At 35.6% G+C, this 27,373-nt stretch overlaps 1 protein-coding gene across 9 annotated transcripts in view; it reads left to right on the forward strand.

Annotated features, from left to right (window-relative positions):
* The window catches only part of NPAS3 (neuronal PAS domain protein 3), a 599,161-nt gene that overhangs the window by 404,046 nt on the left and 167,742 nt on the right, over positions 1 to 27,373 (forward strand). For all 9 annotated transcript variants that reach the window (XM_038137151.1, XM_038137149.1, XM_038137153.1 and 6 more), the window contains one exon: positions 15,105 to 15,194. In XM_038137151.1, the coding sequence (XP_037993079.1) occupies positions 15,105 to 15,194 (90 nt within the window). The remainder of the gene's footprint in view (positions 1 to 15,104; positions 15,195 to 27,373) is intronic.

Below are 27,373 nucleotides of genomic sequence, written 5' to 3' on the forward strand. Positions count from 1 at the left end.
TCTGGGACTGTGCAGAACTTCGATTGTAACTGGCAAGGGGAACCTTGGGCACTGTATTATGCAAGCTTTTCCCTAGTGTCTTGGCAATAATCTATAAATTTGTAGTTTTAACTGGGATAAATGTTTGTGACATTTAGGCCAATAGTGTTGGGCAGGTGATAAACCTTCAGCCTCCTACAGGTGAGAAATGTATGCATGTATGTAGTTCATAAAGTGTTTTTAAAGAACATATTGCTTTTAGAAGGAAAGTAACTGCTGTGGGACCAGTTGTTAATGTAGATCTTACTTAGAGGGCCTTATAAACACAGGCCCTGATAAGCAGTGTTTATTTAAATACTTTAGCTGAGCATACACTAGAAGTCATAAGGAGACAACTTAGTGAAAATTGTTCTAAGGTTTATGTTCAAGTGGAAAATGTTTTCTGTTTTTCAGAACCTGATATTTTTCCTTCAGACTCTGTCCTGCTCTCACATTGTCTCACAAACACACGCATATTTCATGTTTTTTCCCTCAGGATGCTGTGTGAGCCATTCATTATTGACTTTTCTTCTCTTTGAAAGAGTATCTGCCCACCTAGTTAAAAAACAATTGTCTGTAGGTTTCATCCTTTTCATGCAGACATGTGTGGCTGAGGAGTATTTAAACCAGTTGTAAACTCAAGGAAATAGCTATCAATTCCCTCATTGCTGAAGACAGATTCAGGAAAAAGATCAAAACTTAAGAGAATATGAGATTTTCCAATTTGAGAGGAACAAAGGAATATGATGAATTCCCAAGATTATTGGCGTGTTTGTTCTGTTTCTCCCATCTACGTATTAGCATGATTTGTGCCTGTTTGGCCAAATATGCTGCTGGCTAAGAACTCTTGTAGCTGTATTAGGAGTTGTGCTGAGTTTTGGAAGACTCAGTACTGTTACTGGAAATACTGGTTATGTAGCTTTCAGGCCCCTTTGAACACATCATGCTCCCTAAGGACAGCCCGTGTGTTCCTTTCAAACCCTATGTTGCAAGTAATGTAAAACAAATTGTTAGCAGCTTTGTGGTAAAGGAGAATGTTTCTCTCTGGTAGTCTTTCTTCTCTGTTTCATGTTGCTCTTTCTCACACGTCTCTTTCTCTGCATATGGGGTGGCAGAACATAGGCTTACAGATAATTGAGCTTGCTGTTTGTTTCCTGAAGGGCTCCCACAAACATATTTTGAAATCCTTGAATTTGGGTTGCTGGCTGCGAAGTTGCATATATTTGTGTGATATATATCACTTCATTCCATCTACACTTACCTTTTTTTTTCTCCAGAGTGAAATTCATACAGTGTTTTGTGTTTGCTATAAATACACATCTCAGCTGTATTTCTATCCTTTGTGTCAACATTAAAATTCCCTTGTTCTATGTTTAGCTTGAATAATTACCAAACCATTTGCAATTAGAACTCTAGGATATGACCTCACAATGATTTATTCCTTCGTTTCTTTCTGTATTTAATGCATTTCAGATACTGAAAATACCAAATCTTTGTCCTTTTATTTTGATGTTTATCAGTAATGGAAACATTCCAAAACAATCAGCCAAATACCTATGCTTTCTTCATTTATTGCCTTCTCTGAAGATAAATTGACTGTACTCAACTCTCTTCAGCATTTTTCTTCACCTAGATATTATTGCCTTGTGCAGCCACCCCAAGGTGACTGTTATCACTTAATTAAATCCTTGCACGCTGGGAAGAAAAAACAACATTGTTCGTTCATAACCCCAAGGAGGTGGTTTTTTTTGTTTTTTTTTTTTTTTTTTCTTTAAGCCACTAAGCTTTTTCCTTGTTTTATTAACTTATTCCTGGCTACAGCAAGACATACTTTGTTGATGAGCAAAAGGTTGTATTAGCTTTTTATTTTCTGGGTAAACTTATCTTTTCTCTGGGAAGAAAACTGTAGGCATTACAACAAAGAAGAAAAATGGGATCTCTCCAAACCCTGCAATTCTAGTAAAGGTCTGTGTAAACATCAAGCCAGTAAAGAGAAACAGGGGAGTAGCAGGAAGGAAATGAGAAAATAAAATGCAAACATAAAATTGGAACAAGACAAAAAAATAAGATGACGTGTATATACACAGAGAAACTACTGCAGTGCTAAGGGAAAATTGGCATAAGGAATAGTATTTCTGAAGAGAAAAATATATCAGGGCTCTTTATGGTACTGTCTAGGGCAGCATCTTTTTATTAGCCTCTTGGTTAATGTCCTCTATCTGTCTATTGATTTTAGACTACATAACACTTGCTTTTACCTTTGCATTTTCTTTTCCATAATGCATAATCCTCCCTGAAAATTGTAAGAGGAAATATTGCAGATGAGCCAGTCATTGAATATGTGAGACCTGTGATTTGATTTTAAGTTGTTTTAAGCACAGTAGTTCATAAGAGAAAGTTCATTTGAAGTAGTGAGGTGCCAGAATACGTACAATGGTTTAGCTGCATATTGCTTGTTTCTAGTCCATTAAATGTAGGACCAGAAAATAGGTTTATCTACTCTAAAACTGGGGCTCAAGCAACCATGTGTATTTGTTCATGATGCTAAATCATTTTGCCACCTGCTGTGTTGAACAAGCATTTGCAAATAATAAATGTGATTTGAAGCTGTAGTGTTTGCAACAGCAGTTTATGATATCATTTGTATAGAACCATAACATTTCAGTGAGTGATAAGAAAGAGCTTTTAAGGAGTTGGATAATTGTGATTTTTGAAATTAATCACTTATTATCTGTAGACTGTAATTATTTTAGGTCAGAGACAGTAGTAGAAGTTCATATATGAGACATGAAATATTGATAGATTTGTACACCTTTGCTCCGAATCTGGTATGTCTGTACTTTGTATCAGTAGTTAGTCTCTGGAAATTCCTTTTGCATGATAAAGTTTCATCCTAACTTCTGGGATTTCTTTTTATTCTGTGCATTCAAATTCTTTTCTGTGGCTTTGCAAATCAAATTTTACAATGTTTATACAGCCTAAATTTCTGTTTTTCTTAGAAATAACAAAAACCTTTCAGTTTACCTTTACAGATTAACAGAAATGGTTTCCAATCTGTGTGCAATGGATTGGCCATCCACATATTTTAACCTATACTCAGTTTTTTTTGTCTAATCTATTTTATCTTCGAGGCCTGTAGACTTATAGCTATCTGCACATCTTACTGAATCTATTTCAAAGGTAACTGAAGCCTCTTTTATTTGGAATAAAGGCAATATATTGCAAATTCATCAAGAGTTTAGGTTTGGTTTGGTTTGGTTTCAGATTGCTATTAGAAAGTGGTTTAGGAAACACTAATTCTGCAATGACTTAGGTTTTTGTGTCAACAGAGTGAGATTCCTCAGAGGGAGATCATTTTGGCTTGAGTAAGAGATTTTTTTAGGAGTTGGATGCAGGTAGAATTTGACATGTAAATTTGAGACAATAATTTAAAATAGCTGTTGTATCTACCTACTTTCTGTTTGCTTTCCAAAACTAGTTTTGTCAGATTTTTTCCTTTCCTTGTTCATTCCCTATTGGAAGTTCTAGTTCTACATGTATGGTATTATATGATTTTTCATTAATTTTCCTACTAGTTTGTGATATCAGTGTGTGGCATAGCAACTTCATTGAAGTATTGGGAAATGGCACAGGAAGGCTGTGAGGGAGAACTTGATTCCAGCAAGGTTTAGGTATAAATATATTGCAAGATATATTGCAGTTTGAAACAAGGATGATTTAAAGTTTTATATGCCCTTAATGTCCATCTTTTAGGGGTCAAAAAGTGTTCTGAATTTCTAAGCACCCTAGTGTGCTTATTTTATTTTTCATTAAAACTTTAATTTAGAAATAAACCCAGACTTAAGTACGACAGGAAATCTCCTCAAGCTGAATTGTAACCCTGCTAAGGATTGTAACTAGGCTGAAAAAACTGTTTAGATTTTAAACCCTAGTCAGAACTCAAACAATCTTCTCAGATGTGGAAAACATTTGGTTATATTTCTGTTGCAGTTATCTTGTGTGTGTGTGCTTCTGCTCTTTCCCATCTGGTTTGAAACCAGAGTCAGGGAATAACTGATAAAATACCATTTCTTTTTCACTATAGTGACTGAAAACAGATTGAGGAAATTCAGATATATGTTGGAACTCATTAAAGCATGACGACTTAAATTTATTTATTTTAAGTTGGAGGGGTTGCTGCCAATTAAAATGGCAAATTTACATGCAGAAGTCTATCTATACCACGTTCTGTGTGGTGTGTCAGGCAGCATGTTCATTTGGGCATGGCAATGGAACAAAATCTGAACTGCAAAGACATTCACATGGCAGCATAAAAAACACTGGCATTGCAGTTTGACAAGGAAAGGGGTAATAGTTTTAATCTAAAAGAGGGTAGATTTGGAGTAGATATAAGGAAGAAATTCTTTATGATGAGGGTAATGAAAAACTGGCACAGGTTGCCCAGAGAGGGTATGGATGCCCCATCCCTGGAAACATTCAAAGTCAGGTTGGACAGGGATCTGGGCAACCTGATCTAATTGATGTCCCTGTTCATTTCAGGGAGGTTGGAGATAGATGGCCTTGAAAGGTCCCTTCCAGGCCAAACCACTCTCTGATTCTATTTGATTTTGGCTCAATGTAGTTTTTCAATGATTTAACGAAAGGGAAAAAGATGGAGAAAAGGTGAAGAAAATCAGGAAAACATGTATGTTATTGCTTAGGGTCTAAAAGTAGACAGTTCTGGAGACAGGAGACAACTGAAAATATATGTAACTTTGTTGTATTATATGATTTTTCTCTAGTAATTTTAATACTACTTCGTGATATCAGTGGGTGTCATAGTAACTTCATTGCAGAATTGGTGAATGGTGCAGGAAACTTCTGAGGGAGAACTTAATTCCAACAATGCTTATCTTGAAATATATGACAGCAGGAAGAAGAAAAATATCACAGTGAAAGCAAAAAAGCTGGGATGCTACGCTCACACTTTAAACATTCTATGTATAAAGCATCATAATAAGAAATTAGAGGTGTTTCTGTGGTTTTCTCTGAGTGATTCTGAATAACAGGAAAATGGTGCTAACACTTGATTTGGCAAGAGGAGGAGTTTTCTTTCATCACTTTCATTTATGAAGGCACTTTTACCACAGTCATATTAGGGAGAGACTAAGCTTCAGGTCTCTTACAAATTGGAGTGAATCAGATAGTAACAGTGCAGAGCAATCATGTCAGTACCTACTTGGGACACGAGATACAACATATAGATTGTTGACATGTGCAATAAATAGCATTAGGATTGGTGATGTCCAGACTTATTCAGGGCTCTTTAGATAATGCAGTGTTGTGGATTATTGGCACAACAACAGCTACTGTACTCTGCACTTGCAAGGAAGTCTCGAGCACCCTTTGATTATCAGGTTACTGATACTTCATGCTCCAGCTGATCCAGGGCACCCCTTATGGAATAGCATAATAATTTGGCTGCCCACTAAAACTCTGTATAAAAATACAGATGAACATTTTCTGTCTCTAAAAGGAAAAAAAATATTATTAGTTGAAACCTTGTGTTTCTGGCTTCTGGACAAATCATGACTCACCAGTCCCCACACTAGAGAATGGGATTTTATTATGGAAATTCAAACAGACCCTTAATTATCACAGCAGTCAGAGGTGCCACTGTAATATATTAGCTTGTATTTTAAAAAGAATATAAACCTTTTTCATCGGAAGAGCTGCTCTGTGCTGTTGATATGCTTGAATTTATGCAATGAGCTGGTAAACAGCAAAATCCATACTTATCTTTACCAACACAGGCATTAGAGGTGAGCTCAGGGAAAAAAAAAATAAATAAAAGGCAAAGAGGGAGGGAGGGAGAGAGAGAGAAACACAGTATTTCTTCATAGCCTAGGGTGAGATTAGAGACCTGTTGATGGCAAACCTACATACTGTCTTCTCACCTGGTCTCATATTCCAGCTGTGAAACAGAAGTGGAAGGTCAACATAGCAATAGTGTTTTGTAGTGGCAAACTGAGTTGATTTCCTCACATTCATTCAGGACCAGACCTCTAGTTCCCTCAGGATAATTGATTTTCACATAAATGTGCATTTCCCACTTTTGTGTGAAATGTACTTCTGGACTGAAGCACTGTAAGCTCAAAACCCTTGCACAAAATATTGCAACCCAGCATAAAGATATCAACTTTACTGTGAAGAATGTAAATGTTGTGGATAATTATTTCAGGGGAAGATTTTGAAATATTTTTATTATTAATGAAATATCCAATTTGTTTCAGAAATTTGTTTATCCTATGTAGTTGCAGTATTCCTGTGTTCCCTGCACACATAAGTGAATGGAAATCTAAGCTTCTGTGAGAACCAGAATAGCACAGCATAGTTTTTGTGTAGATTTACATCCTGTCTTCTACTGACTTTTGTGCCTTAAGACAGTGAGTGTTTTTCAGTGATCAGGACATTTGGAAGGTCTCTGTTCTGTGATGTCTAATAGAAACTCATAGTCCAGCGTTTACTGCTGCAAAGGCTCTCAGAGGTCTCATCTGCATTTTAAATCCATTTTCTCTAAACCTGTAGGAATTCCTCTAAAACCTCTGTTAAATTTGAAAAAAAACCAACCACAGATTTGAATACTGCTTGTGGGGTAGACAGACAAAAATATGCCAAGTAGAGGAAACAATCTTCAGAGTTGCAAGAACCAGTTCTTACAAAAATACAAACCTTAAGGGGTTATAGTTTTGTGGGCTTTTTTCTTCTCCTTTTTTTTTTTTCCATGCCTCAATAAATCCATATTCTAGTAACTTGCATGTTCTGATTTGTGTCAGTCCAGATTCAAGGATTCAAGTCACAAGATTAGGGATTCAGAAGGCAGTAACTATTCTGGAGGCTTCTGTGTACTGGTTTTCAGTGGAAAAGCGAGTGGCTGCTTTAATTTAGCCCAGCTGTCTATGGATCCTGGAAGACTTCAGAGGGAACGTGTGTGGAACTGCTCCACATTCCCATAGGTGGAGGAAGAATGGGTATGGCAAAAGGATCTCCTGCATTAGTTCAAGGATTAATGACAGCTGGAAGAACTTAGCACATTAGGACCAGATTATGTCTTCTTTGCATTATAACATGGAATGAGAGGCTGAAGATAAGAACATGAGTTTTTAATTTTTTTTTCCATGTAACTTAAAGGGTTACAGTTAGAAACAGCACTGTGTTGGGTAGAATATGGATTTATTCTTAATGTTCTGTGTTCTTATTATATCTGTATTCCATTGTCTGGAAAGTAGTCTCAAGATGTTCTTCTTTCAAGAAGAGTATAAATCAGAACGATATGCTAGTCAAAGAACTCAACTCAATTTCTCATTCAAATCTATTTTGGTTGTATGTATTGCCATCTAATAGATTAAATATGCTAAACACAAGCCCCTCATCCTGTTCTTCCTTGAACAGAGCCTCTCTGCTTCATATGTATGAAATTGTGTGAGGCAAGTGGGAACACATATTCGTGTCTGGGATAGAGGTCAAATTCTAGCAAGCCAATTGTCAGGATCAATCACCACAGCATCTGAGTACCTCTTGAGTGCACAGATGATATTTTAGGAGTGAAATTAACTCTCTACAAAAATTCTTCCTGTTAGTTTTTTTACTTAGGTTTTTGGACAACTGATATTTAGCTACCTTTATCTGTTTGCTTTCACATAGTGTCAGGTTGTGTAGATTGACAGATAAGCTAACCAAACATGCAAATACACAACGAATATAAGATCAATTTGAATTGAGCTTACGTAAACTGAAATATTTATATGTAGCATAAAAGGACTTCAAATGTGAAGTTTGGGAAACAATAACATTCACAAAAATGCTTATTGTTCCCACAATCAGTTTTGCTTCTACTTGCCCAGTGTTTCAGACAGCTCAGGTTTCCACAATCTCTTGCTGTGTGGTCTGAGGTGCAAGTCTGGGGACTCAAGGCCTCATTCTGCCAGCTCTGTGTGTCTTAGCTCCTGCTGCTGCATCACCTTACTCTTTCACTTTTGGCACTTATTTAGGAAATATTATGAAGGTACATACTTTATCAAGTCCTTTACTCAGGGCAGCACCTCTCAGTGCAGAAATGCATAGCTGATTGTAATATTTGTGCCACCAAAGGGCAGGAACCACTTACATTCAAACACTGTGTATTCAAAACAAAGGCAGTTCACAGATGTACACTTAGTCCTGACCTGAGGTGATCACTCTCTCAGGGGAAGAGATATATAATATAATCTCTGTATGATAAGTCCCATCCTAAATAAACCTGATTGCATCACATGGCTTGCAGTTATTGGCATCACATTCTCCTGTCCAAAGAATCTGGAAGCAGCCCTAGGAGCTCTAGGAATCCTAAAGAATGAAAGGTTAGGAACTCATTAGAAATCATAAAGATAAAAGTTTAGTGCTTTAATGCACAACTTCACAGGGTGGTTTGAGATTATGCAGCAATATAGAATGGCCTTTTAGAAAAAAATAATGTTTCTATCTATGGGGCAGAAATTCCTAAAAGTCATTTATTGCTTTTGTACTCAAAAAATTGTCAAACCCTTAATCTCAGATTTTTTCTTGAACATCCATTACTTAGAAATTTGTAGTCTTGCTGTGATTCTCAAACTTACCTCTGATACTTGTCAATATATTATCAGCAAGCAGTCCAGGGAATTCAACTACCACCTTTAAATATTTTTTTGCCTCTAGACTTTTCTTTTATACACTTTCTACTTTTCTAATCATTCTGTTCTGGAATAACATATGCTTTTTTCTAATCAAGTCGTAAAACTGCCACTGCAAGTTTTTGCTGTTTTGGATGCATAAACATAATTATTCTGTAAGTCTGTGGAAGATGAGTCAAGGGAATCAGTAAAGTTTACTCCTCTTCCTTCATTTCTTGGCTTTGAGCTATAAAGCAGACCTCCTTATTATTGACAAATTTATTTTTTGGCACTCCCTTGTTGTCATAAATTGCATCCTGACCACATGAGCAAAGAGCACGAAAATGACAAATTAGGAAGCTGGCATCAAAGTCCGTGCTAACCACATCCTTTGAGTTTGTCCCCTTACCTCATCTCTTTTACTGTAGTTGTTTTGCTGCCAAATGCATGCTGCCTTGTTGCCAAGTATGTGTCATTAACTCACAAGGAGTCTATGGTCATGTAGCCATATAACTGTTATGGTGGACTATGATTGAAAAAATGGCAGCAGTATGAGTTGAAAACTGGGGATTCTGTGTGTTTTATGTTGGGATTTTTGCTCAGTAGCAAAAAGCTTGTAGCCCAAGGAAGGCTGAAATAATTCCTATGCCTTTTAAATTTTTTTATTTGGGCTTTTGTTTGGAGGTGGGTTTTTTGTTTTGTTTTGTTTATTTGAGGTTGGTTTGTTTGTTTGCAAGGCATTAAAAAGATGGAAGAGGACGAATAAAGCTTTTAGAGATTTGTGTAAGTCATTAGATGATCAAACTTCAGTTGCTCATTTTTATTCATGTGTATCAAACATATCCCATGTAAAATCCTGGTTCCCAGCACAATACTCCAATTGTCTCATAGCACTTAATTGTGAAAGCCCAAGGTCAGATTTTCCACCTAAGTAGTTAATGCTTTTGCATGTTTGTTGAGGTTGCTGGAGGATATTGCTCTGATATCTTAATAATGAGAGCACAGAAGATGGATACTGAGGCCTGATTTCTGTTAGCCATCATTTATGCCTTTTATTTCATTTTAATCCTCCATCCAAAAATGGTTGCCATGTTGAAGTGAAACTTGCTTTTTTGTTTCTTTCTTTAGTCAATAATATTTTTTAAGCCATGTTGTGACTCAATCAATAAATAAATAACACAATTGTATGTATATTATAAGAGAGGGACTATGTTCTTTCATAAATGTCAGTTGCATCCAATGCTTCCTCTCTTTTAAAAAAAGTGAAATAATTTTGCTGTTATTGAATTTTGTATGTCTAATTGGTGACAGGCTTTGTCCTTAAATAAATGCTCAGCTTCAGTTATAATATCACTATGTTATAAGAATGAGAAATTCTAATTAAGATGATCTGTTTTCCAGGAAAAAGTTTAGTATATTAATTAGTCTGTTTTATCAGGGGAAACATTCCCTTCTCCAGCCCCTAACTCCTGATCAAAGCCTGAATGAGAAAAGCATCACAGATGCATGCTGCATTGGACAAAGAACACATGCATGCATTTAAATCATGTATATCTTACTTTTTACTGATGTAATTGTGAAATATGTCCTTTTTGCATTCATAATTAGGGGGTGGAACAGATGGTGAAGGCTTAGTTTAAAATAATCTGTCATTAAAATAACCTAGCCTACTGGTAATTCTTCACTCTAACTGGAGTTTAGGTCAGGGTAACAGGGTTTTTTGAAGCATTGGAATACACTAGAAAGAATTAGGGACTTCATGGATAGTGTGAAATATGAGCATATTCTCCAGAAGGACACCGTAGTAAGACTCCAGTGAATTAAATTTGCCTGTATGGGAATATGCAAAAATGGCTGGGACAAAATTCCTCTGACAAATATAAATCCATTTACTATGATGCATTATACATAAGTGCATATTCGGTCAAAGTGGTACACTAGGTTTCATATCCTGAAAGGAAATAACCTCACTATGCTTCAAATACTGTAAAAAGCAGTGAGTATTTTGGGTTAAAAACCTGTGCTTTACATTTTTGTATTATTCTGATGTCAGAGGATATAAATTACAATAATTTGCATTATTGTTCTGGGGCGCTGTACCTAGTGACTTTTAAATCTGAGTCTCACTTCCTTCATGTCTACCACATTGACTTGCTCGTATGTGACAAAGAAAAACTTGTATCAGTCCTGCCTGGCTAATTTAGACCAGTTTTCAGGAATAAGAAAACTGATTCAATAAATCAGATACTTGCATGTCTTTAAAGCATTTATTTTAGTGTTCCCTTCAAGATTTCATTCTTTAACAGCTTTGAAGAGAGCATATAGATTTCAGCATGGTATTATGATAAATCTTCTTGAGGAGGGGCAAGCATTAACATTTGTGTCGGTTCTTTTTCATCTTAATCCAACCTTGGTTAATAATCAGAAAATTCTACATAGTGGGTAAGAAGATGTAATTAACCCTTTGACCCCAGAATCTTAATTGGCGCCTGTTAAAAACAGTGGGGCAGTTAAAAAAAAATAAATTAAAAAGTAGCCTGTGGTGATTGAAACAGCATAATACATAATGGTTTTCTGAAATCAAAAGTAATAGAGAGCTTCAGCTTTAATCACATTTTGCATAAAGCCACTAAGTGTAGTTTTAAACAAGAAGTTGCCAGTCTACCTTAAATTGGATTGTGCTCAAAATTGGCATTTGAGGTCAACCTGACCCTTTCTCAGCTGCCACACTAGATGAGATAGGAGTAGGTTTATGACAGTCAACTTCATTCACTTTAAAAAATAAAAGAGAGAAATTAAGTCAAGAAAATTTTCCTTGTATTCCTGGTCTCTCCTTCAATGAAAATAGGACATTACAAAAACCCAGTTACCTTTTCAGACCCTATTTTTATATTATAGTTAACTCTGGAATGTCCAGAACAGAAATCCTTCTCCCTGTGAACTACATTGAAACTGTTAAAAGTTCTGTCTGGAAAGCACTGTGGTCCTCCTTTCAAAAGAGATATTTGAAAGCTGACTCAATCCACTACTCTTCTCTCATTTATTTTGTCCTTAGTTATACATTAGCAATATGAATAATAGTTTCAGATATTTCTGATTAAAACAGAATTGTTTGTGAATAGGTAGTATCCAGTGGTATCACATACTCTTCTCCAGTGTATAACATGACCTGTGTTATGCTGCCTTGCACCTTCTCTGAAGTCTGCTGCTCTCTTGGCATGCACAAAGGACATATGCTTTATGAAAAATTGAAAAATTTCAACACGCATTACTTAAATAATAAATATTCATAAATAATACCTATGAATAACGAATGAGGCAGTCCTTCAGAACTACTGTTTGACCTGTAAAAGGAACAACAACATTGTCACAAAAGTGGTCCGTCTCAGCCCTTTCATACTGGTGGGAGGAACTGCCTTGCATTGGAAGATGGCTATTTCTCCTCCTATTTTTATTGTCATTTTTCTTAGGTACTGGAACTTGAGCTTAGTACTTGGACCTTTTGTTTTAAAGTCTTTGTATGTTGGGCATGAAAGGAGTCAGGTGTCCATTAGCTGTTAATCAGTGGCTCTTTCAAAATACAATAAATAAACTTCCTCATTTTGTTCTATTGAACAAAATGCCGAATTTGGTCAGTAGTTGCACATAAGCATAGCTTCAGAGAGGTGGAAAAAGAAATTGAGAAAGAATGACCATGACTAATTAGTCTCAGCTGGCTTAATGAGCAAATGTTATGTCACAGGAAGTGACAAATCACGTCCAAAGGTGTTGGTGCTGCATTGGCCCTGCCAGTCCTTCGGTGGTGCCTCCTCAATTACCTCCCTAGTAAACTTGGGGGCAAAGGTAAGGAGTATTCTTCCAGAGAGAAAGAGAAAAAAAGACTAAAGAAGTAAAGCTAATAAAGTAAAACTATTTAAAGGAAAGGAGAGAATCAGAGTTAATGGCAAGGAAAAGTAGCAAGTGCTTAAGATGAGTAACACTTCTCCCTTCAACACCCTTCCAGTTGCTGATGACTTGCAAACTTTAGCCATGGAGGCTGAAATTTCTTTAAGCAGCTATGTCAGCTAGAGATTGTTTGTTCATTTATATTTTATATACATTTTTGTTTATATTTTATAAACATTTCTGCCTAATCAATACTCAAGCTTTCTTCAAACTTGTGTTTCATTAAGCCTGAATTCCTAAATAAGATGATGAGCATAAAAGAAGCAGAAAAGACATCAGTGATTCAGAGAATTATTTTTTCTGGTTCTTAGAAAACTTTGCCCAGATATGCCTGATAATTACACACTAAAGCAATGCTAAGGAGACCAGATCATAAATGTGCTTAAACTGTATGTCATTCTCTGAAGTAACAGAGCAAAGGGGCCACACAAAAAGCTATATAAAAAACTGAGAAGAGGAAAGTTGTTTTTATATGATACACAAATAACCTATGAAACACATTTCCTCAAGAAAGGCAGCTATCACAGTCATGCCAGCTGCTAAGAACAGGTTTGTAAGAATCCTCTGGTAGGCTTGTCATTGCCAGTATGGATATTCCACTGTGCTGAAGCATCTCTGTACATACCGTCAGACCTAGGGAAACTGTCTGCTGCACATAGGCCTTTAGTCTGAGTCAGTGTGACACTTTCTTGTTGTTGGTGGAGAATGGAGTTCTGTATAGGTGGCCAGGGAGGCAGTGTCGTGGTTCTCAGCTCAACAGAGGGTTAAACTAGTTTCCTCAAAGGAACACAGGACACAGAATCAGGAATACTTTAACTAAGACCTTTAAAGATTTACTTTTGTGAGTAAGAGATTGTACATAGTGAGAGAGATCAGATGTGCAAAGGTTTTGATTGTCCTGGTATTGATCTAAGTTTGAACTTCACTGTTCCAAATTTTCCACCTGTTATTGATGTTAAAAATTCAGGGAAGTGATGTTAATAATTTGAGAAAGAAATTATGATGATTTATAAGAGGCCATAAATTACTTGCATAATATAAATGTTTTTACATGAAGGAGATCCATGCAGATTTACATTTTTATTAATTCATAAATATAAATTAGAGTCTTTTTTAATACAGTGTCTTTAGTGAGGGTTTGTTTTCCAATATGCGGTCTATTATTTTTAGAAAACTCAGATTTTGCACTAATTCCACCACCTACTACATCAGAGAGGGGTGAACTTTTTGCCAGAGACAGCTTTTGACTAGCAGCCTGTTAGAATTTATTCAAGAAGCAGAAGAATAAAAATATTCTAATCCCTCAGCAATCACTGTTGTGTATTTGCAAAGGAATGGTTACATGATCTTGTCATCATGTATCTCCATCAAATTTATGTGCTTTTTCCTTCCAAAACTAGGCTAATCTTTCAAATGCTACAGTTAATATTTCCTTTACATGTTCTTTTGTAACAAGGGGATATTTGGGATGGGATTTTGGGGATTTTTCCTTGTTCCTCCCAAAATTTGAGCTGTTGTAGCATTTCTAATTTCTGGAATTTTGTGGTTTTACTTTTGCAGTAGTCTATGATTGTTTGCCAAAACTCATCCTCATAAAAGGCAGAAAGACATGGATGGTGTATGAAGGTAGTTTCTTACTAGTGAAGATTTTCTCTCATTGATAAAGTTATACTCTCTTCTGGATGTGCAGTGATTTACTCTGTGTCAGTTTAGAATATAGTCCTCTGTTTATTAACTGCACTCATGTTTCAAAAGGTATGCATTAATCGCTGTAATTGTATTCTGATTTTTGCAGTTGCAATGGAAACCACATCCAAAGACTTGAACCTGTCAAAGAAAAATCTGATCTAGACTTTTACACCAAAAGGATGAAATTCATAGCATTTCTAGAGACCTAAGCTGTAAACATATTTGACAGTAATCTGCTGATTGGCTTTGTTGTCTCACAAAAGGAAAATGGTGTGTGCATGTGCGTGTGTGTGTGTGTGTAATCCTCAATTAATTTACAAATTATTAAGGTCCACAGCGATTTGAGTGATGGCAGGATTTTATTTTCTCCTTTTGAATTTTTGGAAATGGAAATTCACTGCTTTGTTTCTGAGCAACGAGGGGTGATTTTTTTTATATGTACACTGCTCAATTGGAAGAGTATTTGTTTTTCTTATTTATTTCTTCATGAAAAAAAAGAACATTTTATGTTTTTATATTTCTCCTATAAAGCAAATGATGTAAATTTTATACAGTATATGGCAGATATAAGCATGGCAGTAAAATAACTTCGTAATATATGATGTTTATTAATACGTAGACAGAATACAAAGGAATTGTCTTAAGGGCTCAAATTAAAACCACTCTCACAAAAGTCAGAGTATTTTCCTCAGTTTATTCTGTGATGCCTTTGTTTGAATCTATTTCTATTTGTAGTTTGGAATTATTTATTAATCTATTTACTTATTTTTTCCTCTTATTCTGTAGTCCCTGGATGGATTTGTATTTGCACTAAATCAAGAAGGAAAATTTTTGTACATTTCAGAAACTGTCTCCATCTATTTAGGCCTGTCCCAAGTAAGTACACACTTCCATTTCTAGAACATTACTGTGTATGATGCATTCTTCTGTTTATTATTATTAAGGAAATAATAACTTGGTTTCTGTGTTTTTCCATGGATTATTGAATTAGCTGTTTAAAGTTGCATCCTGCTCATCCTGAGACACAAGTGAAAAATGTGTCTACAGTATTGAATGTTGAGATGTATAAGAAAAATTTTTGCCTCAAAGGATCATTATTAATTTATTGAGAACAAATGAAGTTTCTTTTCTCAGTTGTTTTGAACTTTAAACCTCTATACCTGATAGGAAAGGGACACTCTAATAGTACTTCCCTTGTGTCCTATTACTGGATGTTTATGGAGTACCCTGCATTATCCAGGGAGCTGACACGATGACAGGGAGTCATTTGGAGTCAAGAAATGCTGAAAGAGGCCATTAAAATGTCTTGCAGGGAGGGTTCCAACAAGGACACATTTTTGATGCTTTCACCAATGCCCACTAATATGAAAAGATGAATTTGTAAAATATAGTAATTTGGGGGGGTTGGTTTGAGATTTTTTATTTTCATTTAATTGCTGACAACGGTTTTTCAAAGATTAAAAGGCAGGGCAGAAGAGGGGCAAAAGTTAGTTGCTAATGCTTATTCCTAATCCTGCAGCATTTAGAAATGTTTTGGCAGGATACTTTCTTTCTGCTCTCGCTTAGAAATGAAGCAGAAATATTTTGCATGATGATTTTCAGAGGGACCATCTACTTCTGCTGCAGTCACCCTGAGGAGGAAAAGAAAAACTGAAATAATACTTATTTCAGCTACTTTAAATTGGGACTCAAACAGCTATGAGGGAGCAACTGTTTGCATAGGCTACTTACTGTCAGTTTTGCTGTACCCCACCAACAATTAAATGGGAAACATTAATATTTGGTGATGAAAAAAGGCTAATTTTAAATATTATCAGGTGAGAATATGAGTAGAGGCTCATTAAGTCCTCAAAGAACACGCAAGCAATTGGCTGTAATAAGTTCAGTAATTGTTATTTTGTGCTGGCTTTGGCAAACCCAATGATAGAAGTGGAAACAAGAGCTGTTTCTAGCTCATATCAGTATTCTCATCTCTCATTAAAGTCCCTCGTTTTGTAATAGACTTTAATCCCTGACTTAATCTGTTTGGGAGTTAGCATCAAGAATCTTGCATTTTGAAATTTGTGCACCACCATGTTGCTAGTACAGTAAAGAATTGGAACTTTAATGTTTATTATTGTCTTATGTTCATATTAATCTGGTTTATGCATAGTATCCAACAAAGTCTAATAAGCCAGTAAAGAAGAAGGATGGATAATTAGTTTAAGCAGGTAAATGCTAATTAGGAAACTCCTGAAAGGCATCCATTATACACTAGCTTAAAACAAATTTTACAGCCCTGGTTAGTGGTGTAATCCAAATTCTGTCAAGGCAACTGCATTTTCTGTAATTGAGATGTGTATGTTTGCTTTGCATAACAGATGGCTCTGTATGCTTAGACTGATAGCTAGGAAAATAATAATTGCATTATTCTGGCCAAAAGAATATTAGCTCTTGGGTTTTGGCCATTTCAGTCAGTCCTCCTGCCAGCACAGCATATGCACATATATGGATTGGATTTTCAAGGAAATTGATGCATCTGGAATAGTGTGGCCATCTGAAATATCATCTGTTCAAGAAAAATTTGGCTTTAACCCTATGTTAGTCTCTTGTTAAAAGCATTTTCTGCCACTGTCTTTCAAACTATAGAGTTGATAAATCTCTCCTAGCTCTGAACTCGCATCATGTTGTTAAGACTTTACGATCCATCTTGATCCATATACATTTTAAGAAAGGGTTCAGATAAATGAAGCAATTTTCTTTTTTCTTTGCATGTTAGAGTATTGGAAATATCAGGGCAAATATTTCCATGTTCACCACTGAAAGTACTGATGGAAAAACTACCAAAAACCAGAACCAGTACTGTGGTTTTTTTATAGAATAATAAATTAAACCTACTGAGATTTACTAAAATATCTGAGTTTTTTGCTTTTCTTCTCTTCTGTCTTTATGGAGACATTTGGTATTTCTAAGATCTACAGTATTTATATATTTTTGATCTATTGTTCTCTTAGTACAGCATTATATTGCTAGTCTCTTAATAATTTTAAAAGGAGTGCTGTAGCTACTTCCTACTAAATCACTAGTCAAAGCTTCTTGGTTGCTAAAAATATTAGCAAGTCTATCCCTAGAACCATTTCTCAAATATACATGGAAATGTTACAGATGCTACAGTTTTCACCACACCAAACTTAAAATTCTCATGAATTCTGAATTTCTGGGTTGGTGCTATGTGATACATATGGCTTTTTATTTCTTGCACTGCTAGTAAACATTGATATACCCTATGCTGATACTCCAAAACTTCATATTTACATAGACACTCCAGGCAGTGTTGCTCTTAAAGGCATTATAATGTACATTATTATTTGAAATAGCTTCATCAAGTGCTGCCTTTGAAGTCTTACTTTCTAGTCTAATTATTTCTCCAAGACTTCATCCTTGTTTGGTGTTGTTTTGTTTTGTTTTGTGTTTTAGTTTTCATTTTTAACTAGCACACATGGAAATAATGTAAAATATATTTTGTATTTGCAATGCAAAATCTCATGTCTCCTAGATAAAGGAAAATAGTTCTTGTATTGAATCTCAGCAGGTGACAACAGTTATGGTAGTCAATTTTACTCTTTTCTGAACATTCAGAGCCAGTGGTGCAAAACAAATGGATGCCAATGTTCTAGGATAGCTGCAGGACTAAAAGTAAACAAATCTGATAAAACAATATCTTGGAAGGTAGCCTGAAAATTATAATAATAAAGTTACCCCTGGCGAACGTAACAGTATATTTGAACAGTAAACAAAAATTGCAATAAATGCCCTTTTGACATCACAATGAATATAACTTATATGTAGACACCCATTGACATATATATTTTGAAAAATTTTTTGTATAATTTATCTTCCTGCTAATGCTAAGAATTTTAAGCTAGTTTGGCAGATATATATTTCAGACCACACTGTGGAATTACAATCAGATAAGTTTCAGAGAACAGAAATACATTTCAAAGTTTAGGAAAAGGGAGTTAACTGAAAATAATGAGTGAGAGAAGGTAAAGAGTCAAAGCAAGAGAAATGGACCAACAATCTCCCAGTTGAAGGGTCTGTGTATATTGGCTTTAGTCTATGTTAATTGTCATAGCTCAGTTTTACTTGAGGCAAGCTGAAATAGTTGAACATGCATTTCAGTTCTTTCATGAACTGTAGTATTTGTTGAAAGACCCAGAAATGTCTAGAAATGTGCAGTTTGGCCAGGGTGTCTTCTCTGGGCTGGACAGCATGATCTGTGGTGGTGTAGCCAATACAAACATCTTTTTACACTGGATCTCCGTAGTGACGTAAAAATATTTGCTCTGTGGGACTATGTATCTAGTCCCATACATTTTCCAAGTCAGTAGGTAATTTTTGATATCAGGGTAACTTCCATCTTTGAAACCCTCAGTCCCTGATTTCCTTTTAGAAATGGGATGAGATTTCAAAAGAAAATGGCTAACCACTGAAGAGGCATTCAGATTGCTCCTTCCAGCGCTTAGAAGTCAGTGTGAGTGCTTCCCTAACAGATTTCAATTCTCTTGAAAAGTGTCTGTGTTTGAGACTTGGAGCAAACATATGCTGAAACATAAATAGTAACAAAAAGGGAGAAAAGTCTATCTAGAACAGATAGAATAAAAATGTGTTATCCAGAAAGGATAAAATTGCCTGACATATGATGTTTCAGGTTCAATAGAAAATATTATGAGCTGATAATCTGGTTAGAATGCTTTTGCATTCAGGAAACAAGTTCTTAATCACCTCTTACAAGAGTTGCACTCAGCAAGGATAGTATGCATTGTTTCCTGCCTGTGAGGTCCACATCTTAAAGTAAAATATTTCCTACCTTTGCTCCTGCTTGCCCAGGACACAGAGCAGATTGGCCTGTTGAAAAGAGAGCTCACTAAAAATGAACAGTGCAGCTGCTGGCATAATAAGAGATAGATAATAGAGATGAAAAAGGAAGAAAACAAGAATAAAATTTTGAGAATTTATCTATTTGAAAATAAAGCAGGCAAAACCAACAGGTATATTACGTGTGTACTCTGTTACCAGTAGCATAATATATTTCCTTATGTTGGCTTTCTGTGCATTTGTTCTATGAAATGGCAAATAAAATTATAGCTACAGCACACAAGTACAAGGTCAAATAAATGACAGTACTCATTCTATTTGTGAAGCTATTCTGAAAAGGAACCATGGTGCCAAATGTGGTTTATTTGAATAATAAAGAAGAATTAGATTCCCCTGATAACTTGGCTGAGGGCCAATAAATCACTGGAGGTTAAGAATGCTTTGCAACTGCCATGTATTTCTTTTGCTTTTACGAAGCACAAACCTCAACTACTGTGCTCTACCTGTTTTTCAATGCAAATCAAGTTGAGGTTAGTAGATGGTTAAAGGATTGCTTTTGTGCTCTGTTAGCTTAAAAATAATATAAAGCAATCTTGACACTTGCACTGGTTCTGTAAATTCAGTCTTATTTTCCTCCTACACCATTAACAAAATAAATAATAATAATAATAATAACAGTAATAATAATAATAATAGTGATTATGCAAAAAATAAAGAAATCCAGAACTGTAAATTTTTTAAGCAAAACTAGACAATAACCAATTGTGAACTTACCCCTTTTTTCTGATGTTGTAATTGTTTTAGTGTTCTGAATTTAAATACTTCTACATAAAATGGTCGTTTGTGCTCATGCAGTAAATTGGTCAACTAGCACTGATAATTTTTTAACAGTTTTCCCCTTTAAAAAGAGTAAATAAAAACCTGGGAAATTCTGTGCTGATCATGTGGGGCTTTAAATTTTTTTCCTTTAACATTCAATGTAAGAATTTTAATTTACTGTTGTATTTTATGCTAAAAGAAGTGAACAAGGGAGGAGTTCTATTGAAATACAGCAGCTCTGAGGATTTTGAGAGCAGTAAGAAAATATAAGTATCAAAATAATTCAGAAACAGTACAAGGCACAGTGGCACATTATCAATTTACAACATTTAAATTGATAAATGCTTGGTGGTGAAGGCCTACAAGGGCACTTTGAAAAGCAAATAGCGACCTGCTGAAGAAATTGATTTTTCCCCCCCGAAAATGACTGCATGATGCATCATTTGACTGCATGCTGTCCAAGTGCTTGACAGAGATAATCTCAGCAATCCCACGGGTGACCTTATCGTTCTCACCAGGGCAACTTTGTCTAGGTTCTGACTTTGTGCATGTCAAGGTTTCTTCAGGCAGGATCCTTAGGGGGAAAAAGTTCCTCTGTTCGATCCAGATATTGAACCACTCTTGAAGGCACTCCCCCACCCCCGAAAAGGCAAGCTTGTTTCTTTTCTTCATAATTATGAATGAACTGAACAAGGGAAAATATCTATAGACACAGTATCTTTGCTGAGGACATTATTGCCTTCTCAGTGTAGCTTAGCTTAGCTCTTAAAGGAGAAAGGATACCTGCCATTAGAGGTTATCAGATGCAGTTGAAAGACTCCAAAATATATGGCACTCTTCTACATAGCAGAAATATCCCACCTGCTTTCTTTATCACACTCACTGTTCACAGCTTTATTTTTGCCATCCTCACAGTATTTAATATCAGTACCTAATATTTTTTTCTCTATGTTGTTTTTTTTTGTTGTTGTTGTTGTTTTTCTTTTAATCCCTATCCCAACCCAAGAACTTTTAAGACAACTCAAGTGCAAATGACAACCTGACAGAAGTCCTGAACATCAACATCAATATGCATAATTTTGCAAAGACACTCTGTAACAACCTTCACTGTATGGTCATGAAGAGGTCCAAAACACTTAGGCTATTTTATCTGGATATTAAGAAACAGGTTTTGTCTTGCACAGAGAAACATATTGCCCAAACTGTGATGAATAATGGCGTTTTAAAATTTGCAGGATTTTTTAAAGTGCTTTGTATAATGAACAAACTATTCTTCATGTGCAGTTAGTGTTAATTATAATTACTAACTAGGAATCTGTTGAAAGCAGCAAATGTTATGCTCTGTTTGGTACCCCAAAGCTGCTTTACCCACTGCCTTTGACACCCACAGTTCACTGTATTCAACCTCTTTTACCTCCTTCTTTCATCCACAACATTAATTCTGAGTGAACAAGACGTGCTTCCCTGCTTTTGACAAGATTTGCTGCAGTCTCATGCGACAAAAACCCAACACTCATTCCAGATTCAGAAAGTAGGATTTATAACAGCATTTTAATTTAATGTTGGATGTCGAACATATAAAGAGATCACAGTAGTACTAGAGCTGAAAATTGATGCCTTTTTTATTAGTGTCCTCTCAGAAGTGGGTGAGCCGCTGTTTGTGCAATGGAGCACAGAGCACCACAGTCAGATGAATGAGGATATGCTATCTGCAAGGAATCATATTTCAAACCACTGTCTGCCTCTATTGATGTGCTCAGAGTTGAAAGGTTATGCTAGTAAATGCCATCAGAATTTTCAGCATTAGAAATCTGTGGAATAATCCGCTGACTGTGACTTTGTAGTGAGTCCAAATGCAATACATAGTGATGCTTTAATGCTTTTTTTTTAATTGAAATTAACTTATTGTTACTGATCACATCATTTTGCTTCTTCTTCTACAGTGTGTTTAAATACTGCCAGCAGAATTGTCTTATAGGCTCCACTGAATATAGCTGTCTGTTGAGTTAACTAAAGGAATCTGGAATGTCATTTTACATGAGAATCATGTTTCCCTTATTTATTCTTTTGAACATATTTTACCAGCCATTGAGGCTGAAACATTGAAAGCCTTTATACAGAAGGGATTCACTGGTTAAAATGAATCACAGATTCTCCAAGCAATAAAATATAGCCTCATTGGTTTAACACTTAAAGGCTGAAGACTTTTTATGTCACTTAATAATTTTTACCATTTGCTGTTAAAGGAAAAAAAAAAAAGCTATTTGATAACGTATTTTCATTACAATCCTTAACTCTTTCCAGTACTGAACAAGACTGAAAACAGTAATCAGACCATTTGCTTCCTGATGGATGCAATGGCTTCAGATTATTTTAATAAAAATATCTGGGGAAAATGGGTAAGACTATTTAGATATTTTATGTTTCTCTTTCCTATTAAAGCAAATTAAAAGTTTTCCTGAATTAATATTTATATTATCCAAATTGGCTACAGAGTACTTTTGGTATCTTCTTTGCATTGCATTGTATTCCACATATTCATATGGAAGTTGGAAAATATTCTGTAAAACAAACAGTTGTGGAATAATTGGGGAAAAAAAACCAAAAAACAACAGGTGCGGGTGAGAAACATATTAATTTGCTCTAAAGGTATTTTCTATGCTTTTCGGGCACATTACAGATCAGGAGAAAAAACTTTTCTCAAAGAAAAGTAAGTATTCAACCTTTTAAGAGTAAGTTCAAACAGTCATTCTTCTCATGAGTGATAAAAATTTCACTTCTTAAAAAATTATAATTAATAGATTTTGACTAATAGTAAGAAAATATGCCTTTCATTGCTTATAAAACATACTGATTATAAACTCTGATTTTCTTTTACATCCATATTTGAGTCAGGGAAAGTGAAAGTCATGACTCAAATATTTTCCATTGTATGAAATTATTCAGGATTTGTAGCAGAGAAACAGTAGAGGTTCACTTGACAGAACTTCCATTCCAAGCACTTGAGAAGGGTGGGTCAATCCACAGATACTCAAGGGTTGGTTTAAAGTTATGAAAGGAATAAAACTGTGCCCATGTGTATTAAAAACACAATCACTAAATGGTTCTGAGCTAAAAAAATAATACTGCAAAAATGAAATATAAAAAACTGCTTTAAACTCAGATCAGTTCAATGATATCTTCAGCTGCAAATCCTCACTGTCAGTTCTACCAGTCCAACTAAGGGGTTGCATATGAAGGCACAAGATCAGGAAGCAGCTCAGAAAAAGGACAGGAAATACATCTTACTATGATTTGCCAACATCATGCATTATTACAGCCTTGGTCAGGACTTTACTTGCTCTGTGTTCAGTCAGAGTTAACAGATTAATACTACTCTGAGAAGAGAGGATTGGTAAGAGAACAGGAGCATTCCAAATTCTGTGGGGAGTGTCTTCATGGCAGATGGGTTCTAGTCCAGAGAACCTCCCAAGTCAGAGTCTAATGGTGCTTAATTTGGTTTGTAATGGAAGTTCAAGACAATCATATCCATGTATTACTCTTCCACTATTAATCGATATTCTTTTGTCACTCTCTGTTCATCTTCAGCATTAAAATAGACATATGCTGCTTTAGCATTTTAACCCCATGTTTCCCTGTATTATCTTCTGGCATTTGAACCAGGATGCCATCCAAGACGTCCTCTGCCTGGTGCTTCCAATTGCACAGCAGCTGACAGCAGCTTCCTGGTTAAGTGTGAAAGGGAAAGCTCCCAGGTTGCTTTCTATATTTAGGGGACAGGGAAAAAGAGAGCAGAAAACTTGTCAGGCTTACTGTGAACCAGTACTTTATCTTACTTGCTCAGCTGAGTACCTTAACAACACATTGAAAGTTCTCTCTGCTGTTTGCTCGTACCTTCAGAGCTGTCCACATTCATCCTGAGTAACTCAGCTCCATATGTATGATGTTTAATTATCGTTCTCATGGCACTCTCACAGAAGCTTCCTCTGCAGATGAACCCACAGAGGAGCCAGTTTAAAGCCATTTTACAAGCTAGGCCATCAAAATCTGACATCAGGACCCATCTCATCACACGGCCTGCTCTAGCAGTGCTGGCACAGCCAAAACCAGCCATGCAGCAGAGGGGTACTTCTACTGACCACCTGATGAGGTAGTAGAAAATCAGGAATTCATTTTTCCCAGACAGGGGACTGGCAACAGAGACGTGGCAACAGAGTGAAGTGACAAACTTCCTTTACCCACAGTTAGAAAACAAACTTCCTTTACCCACAGTTAGAAATTTAGGGCAAAAAGGTGAGAAAGAAAATCTCTTTCTTCAGCAATGAGGAGACATGTCTAAGAGCAGAATAATCTTCCCTTTAGAGAGAGGAAGCACTGGCATATGTTGGAGGGATGGGGAATCAGATTAGTATAACGACAAAAGAAATGGACAAAAGAAATGCCTCTCTAGTGTGAGCAGACAGGAAGGGGAAGACAGAGAGGAAACATAGCACACTGCCCCTACTCAGCAACAGACTCATGAGGAGACATGCTGCTTCTTCCTCAGCAACCAAGCGAAATTTTGCTAACCTTTGATATTCACAACTCACAGCCCAGCATAAACTCAAATAGTGAGTCTGATTCATACTCAAGACATATGAAAATATTATTTTAAAGGGCTTATTAACATTCAGGGGGGGTTGCACCCTTTGTGACTTTGTATTTTCAAGTCTTCTTTTTCCATTAACTACATGAATGCTAAAAATGTATTTTAATATGTAGGAGATGTCTGAGACTTTTTTGGGAATATCATGATTCTACAGAAAAGCCTTTGAAATTACAATCAAACCACTTGATTGGCAATAAGTTTGGCAACAGTAAAATATAAAGGGGAAATACTGCCTTACTTCTCTATCACATGGATCTTAAACTAATATGGTGTATTCTGCTCCTATTGTATTCCAGATAACTTTTAAAGCCTTTGTGTTAATAAATCTGGCCTCAGACTAATAAAATGTATGACAGAATTATTACCTATATTAATTATTTTATGTTTGAGATCCTGTCTTTGGGTCTTTTGGGTGACAAGTATTTTCTAGTCTGAGTACTGCTGTATTAGGATGTAGCCATTACAGTCAGGCACACTCTACCTTTTCATACTGTGTTTCAGAAAGATGTCTCATTTGGGACAGCACTTATTCATGCAGAAGTGGTAAATACAAAGCTGTATGCATTCCTGAGATTCCTTGAATAACAATGGAGCAATCCAAATATTCTTATTGAACTTCTATAACGTATGCAGAGGAAAGATATGATGAAAATTGTAAATGTATCTCTTCTATGTATTAAAGCTGCATGTATGAGTCATGACTTAAAGTTTGTTGGAGGAGATGCTTCCTTTTCTAAAATTCATTAATCCAGTTGGAGAAGCAGTAGCTTTCCTTTCTATGTTTGTTTCTCCTGACATGACATGAGTCTGATCCACAGCCTGTAAGTCAGTGAAGAGATTTCACAGATTTTTGAATGGTTCTCATTTTACTCTATACTGCCAATATGTTTCTTATTTTACATTGGGAATGAAGATATATTCTGTAAGTTAATGAGCAATCCCTCCATCCCTATAAGCAACTAGTACTTTGAATAAGAGTGACAGTGATTTCTTCTTTTTGTTTTTTATTTGTTACAGATTGCTTGCAAGTTTTAAAATATTTTGGTCATATGATAGCTCAGTTTCTTTGTCCTGTATCCAATTTTATATGTTCATATTGAATTAACTTGAATCAACATTATGTTAAGGCATTTTAGAGGATTCCTGCATTAATTGTTATTGGTATATACTCTATTTATTGCAACCTTGTGTGCCGATGAGCTAATGTCTAACCACTGAGAAAGAGGCATTCCAAAGACATAACAATCTTCAATATCAGAGGGGTTGGCTAAAAAATATAGTGGAAAAGGTATGCATTTTATTAGCTGCATGTTTGGGAGGGATGAACATTGACATTTTTATCATCTCTTTCCTATCTTCTGATTCAGTCTGTCGTCCTTGTTAGCTCCCAGATCAAGTTTGGATGTATTGTTGCTTAAGTGTGCAATGCCTTCCCAACAGAAGGCAGTTCAGGGGAAGAATTGTTAATAGAAAATAATTCAGTCATTGAAATGAACGTAAGCAAATTCCAGTTTCTAGAGATGGGATTCTCTTTCATGCTCATCGCAAATATAAGGATTTCTATTTCCTGGTTTTTGGTTAAAATGTGTCTACAGAAAGAATTCTGTATATACTTCATGTTGAACTTATTCCAGATGTTTTCTTTGGCTAAATACAAGTATGTTCCTTAATACATGTTCTATTCTCCTCTTCTTTTTTGATACCACTACACTCCTCTAGGTTTATGTACACTTATGACTGTGAAGAAAGATCTTATGTGTTTGATGGACAGCAATGAAAATAGACATTTTCAAAACAAATTATGCTTTTTCCATTCTAAGTGGTTAGGAGCTATTCAACACATTAGTGCTGTACCTATTTTGGACAGTGATGTGACTAGATCTGACACAGTCCAGTCTGCATTCTCATGATGCTTTTGGGATAAATCCCTGTAGATTAGTAAAGTCTGCAACCTCCCTAATGAGGGTGTAAATTCTTGTGAAGTAATAAGAATAATAAGTAAAACTGAAAAAAGAAAACCCCATATATTTTTACATCTCGTTAACTAAAATTGACATTGCAAGGTTTTACAGGACAAAGAGACTCCAAAAGGACACTACCATTTTAATATGTTTTGGAAGGTTTTCAATTTAGCAGCCAAGAAAATCATATAGTTCTGGAATCCATTCACCTCTTTAGTAAAAACACCAGTCTTCAATTTTAAATAGCATTTGTAGAAATTAAACAAGGTAAACTATTTAGGAAATATTTCTAAAATGTCACAGCTTCATTGTGATACTAGATGATACGGCCTATCCCTTCATTGTGATCTAGAACAGCTGGGAAGGTGCCATGAAAATAATGTTATGTCTTTTAAAATAAGTGTAAACCCCAAAGATTTTAAAGGATATTATACATTCATACCTATATTTGATATTTTGAATCAAGTTGTTGATGTGTGATATTCTTTATCATAGTATTAACATCCATGTCACGGCAATATCAGAATTTGCATATAAACAATCAACATAATGGATTTGAAGTAAAAAAAATGCAGAATTTATTTTTATTTTAAATAAAACGCTTGCATATCCTGAAATGCAAATATTTATTCTGTGCATGTATAATTATAATATGCCCATGATAGCTGATAATTTTCTGATTGTCTATTATAGTCTCATTTAAGTCATATTTATTCTCTTGCATCCATGGTCTTCATTCAACACTGGGCATCTTAGTGAGCTGTAGTACA

The sequence above is a fragment of the Motacilla alba genome, chromosome 5 (genome assembly GCF_015832195.1).
Source record: "Motacilla alba alba isolate MOTALB_02 chromosome 5, Motacilla_alba_V1.0_pri, whole genome shotgun sequence".
Classification (NCBI taxonomy): domain Eukaryota; kingdom Metazoa; phylum Chordata; class Aves; order Passeriformes; family Motacillidae; genus Motacilla; species Motacilla alba.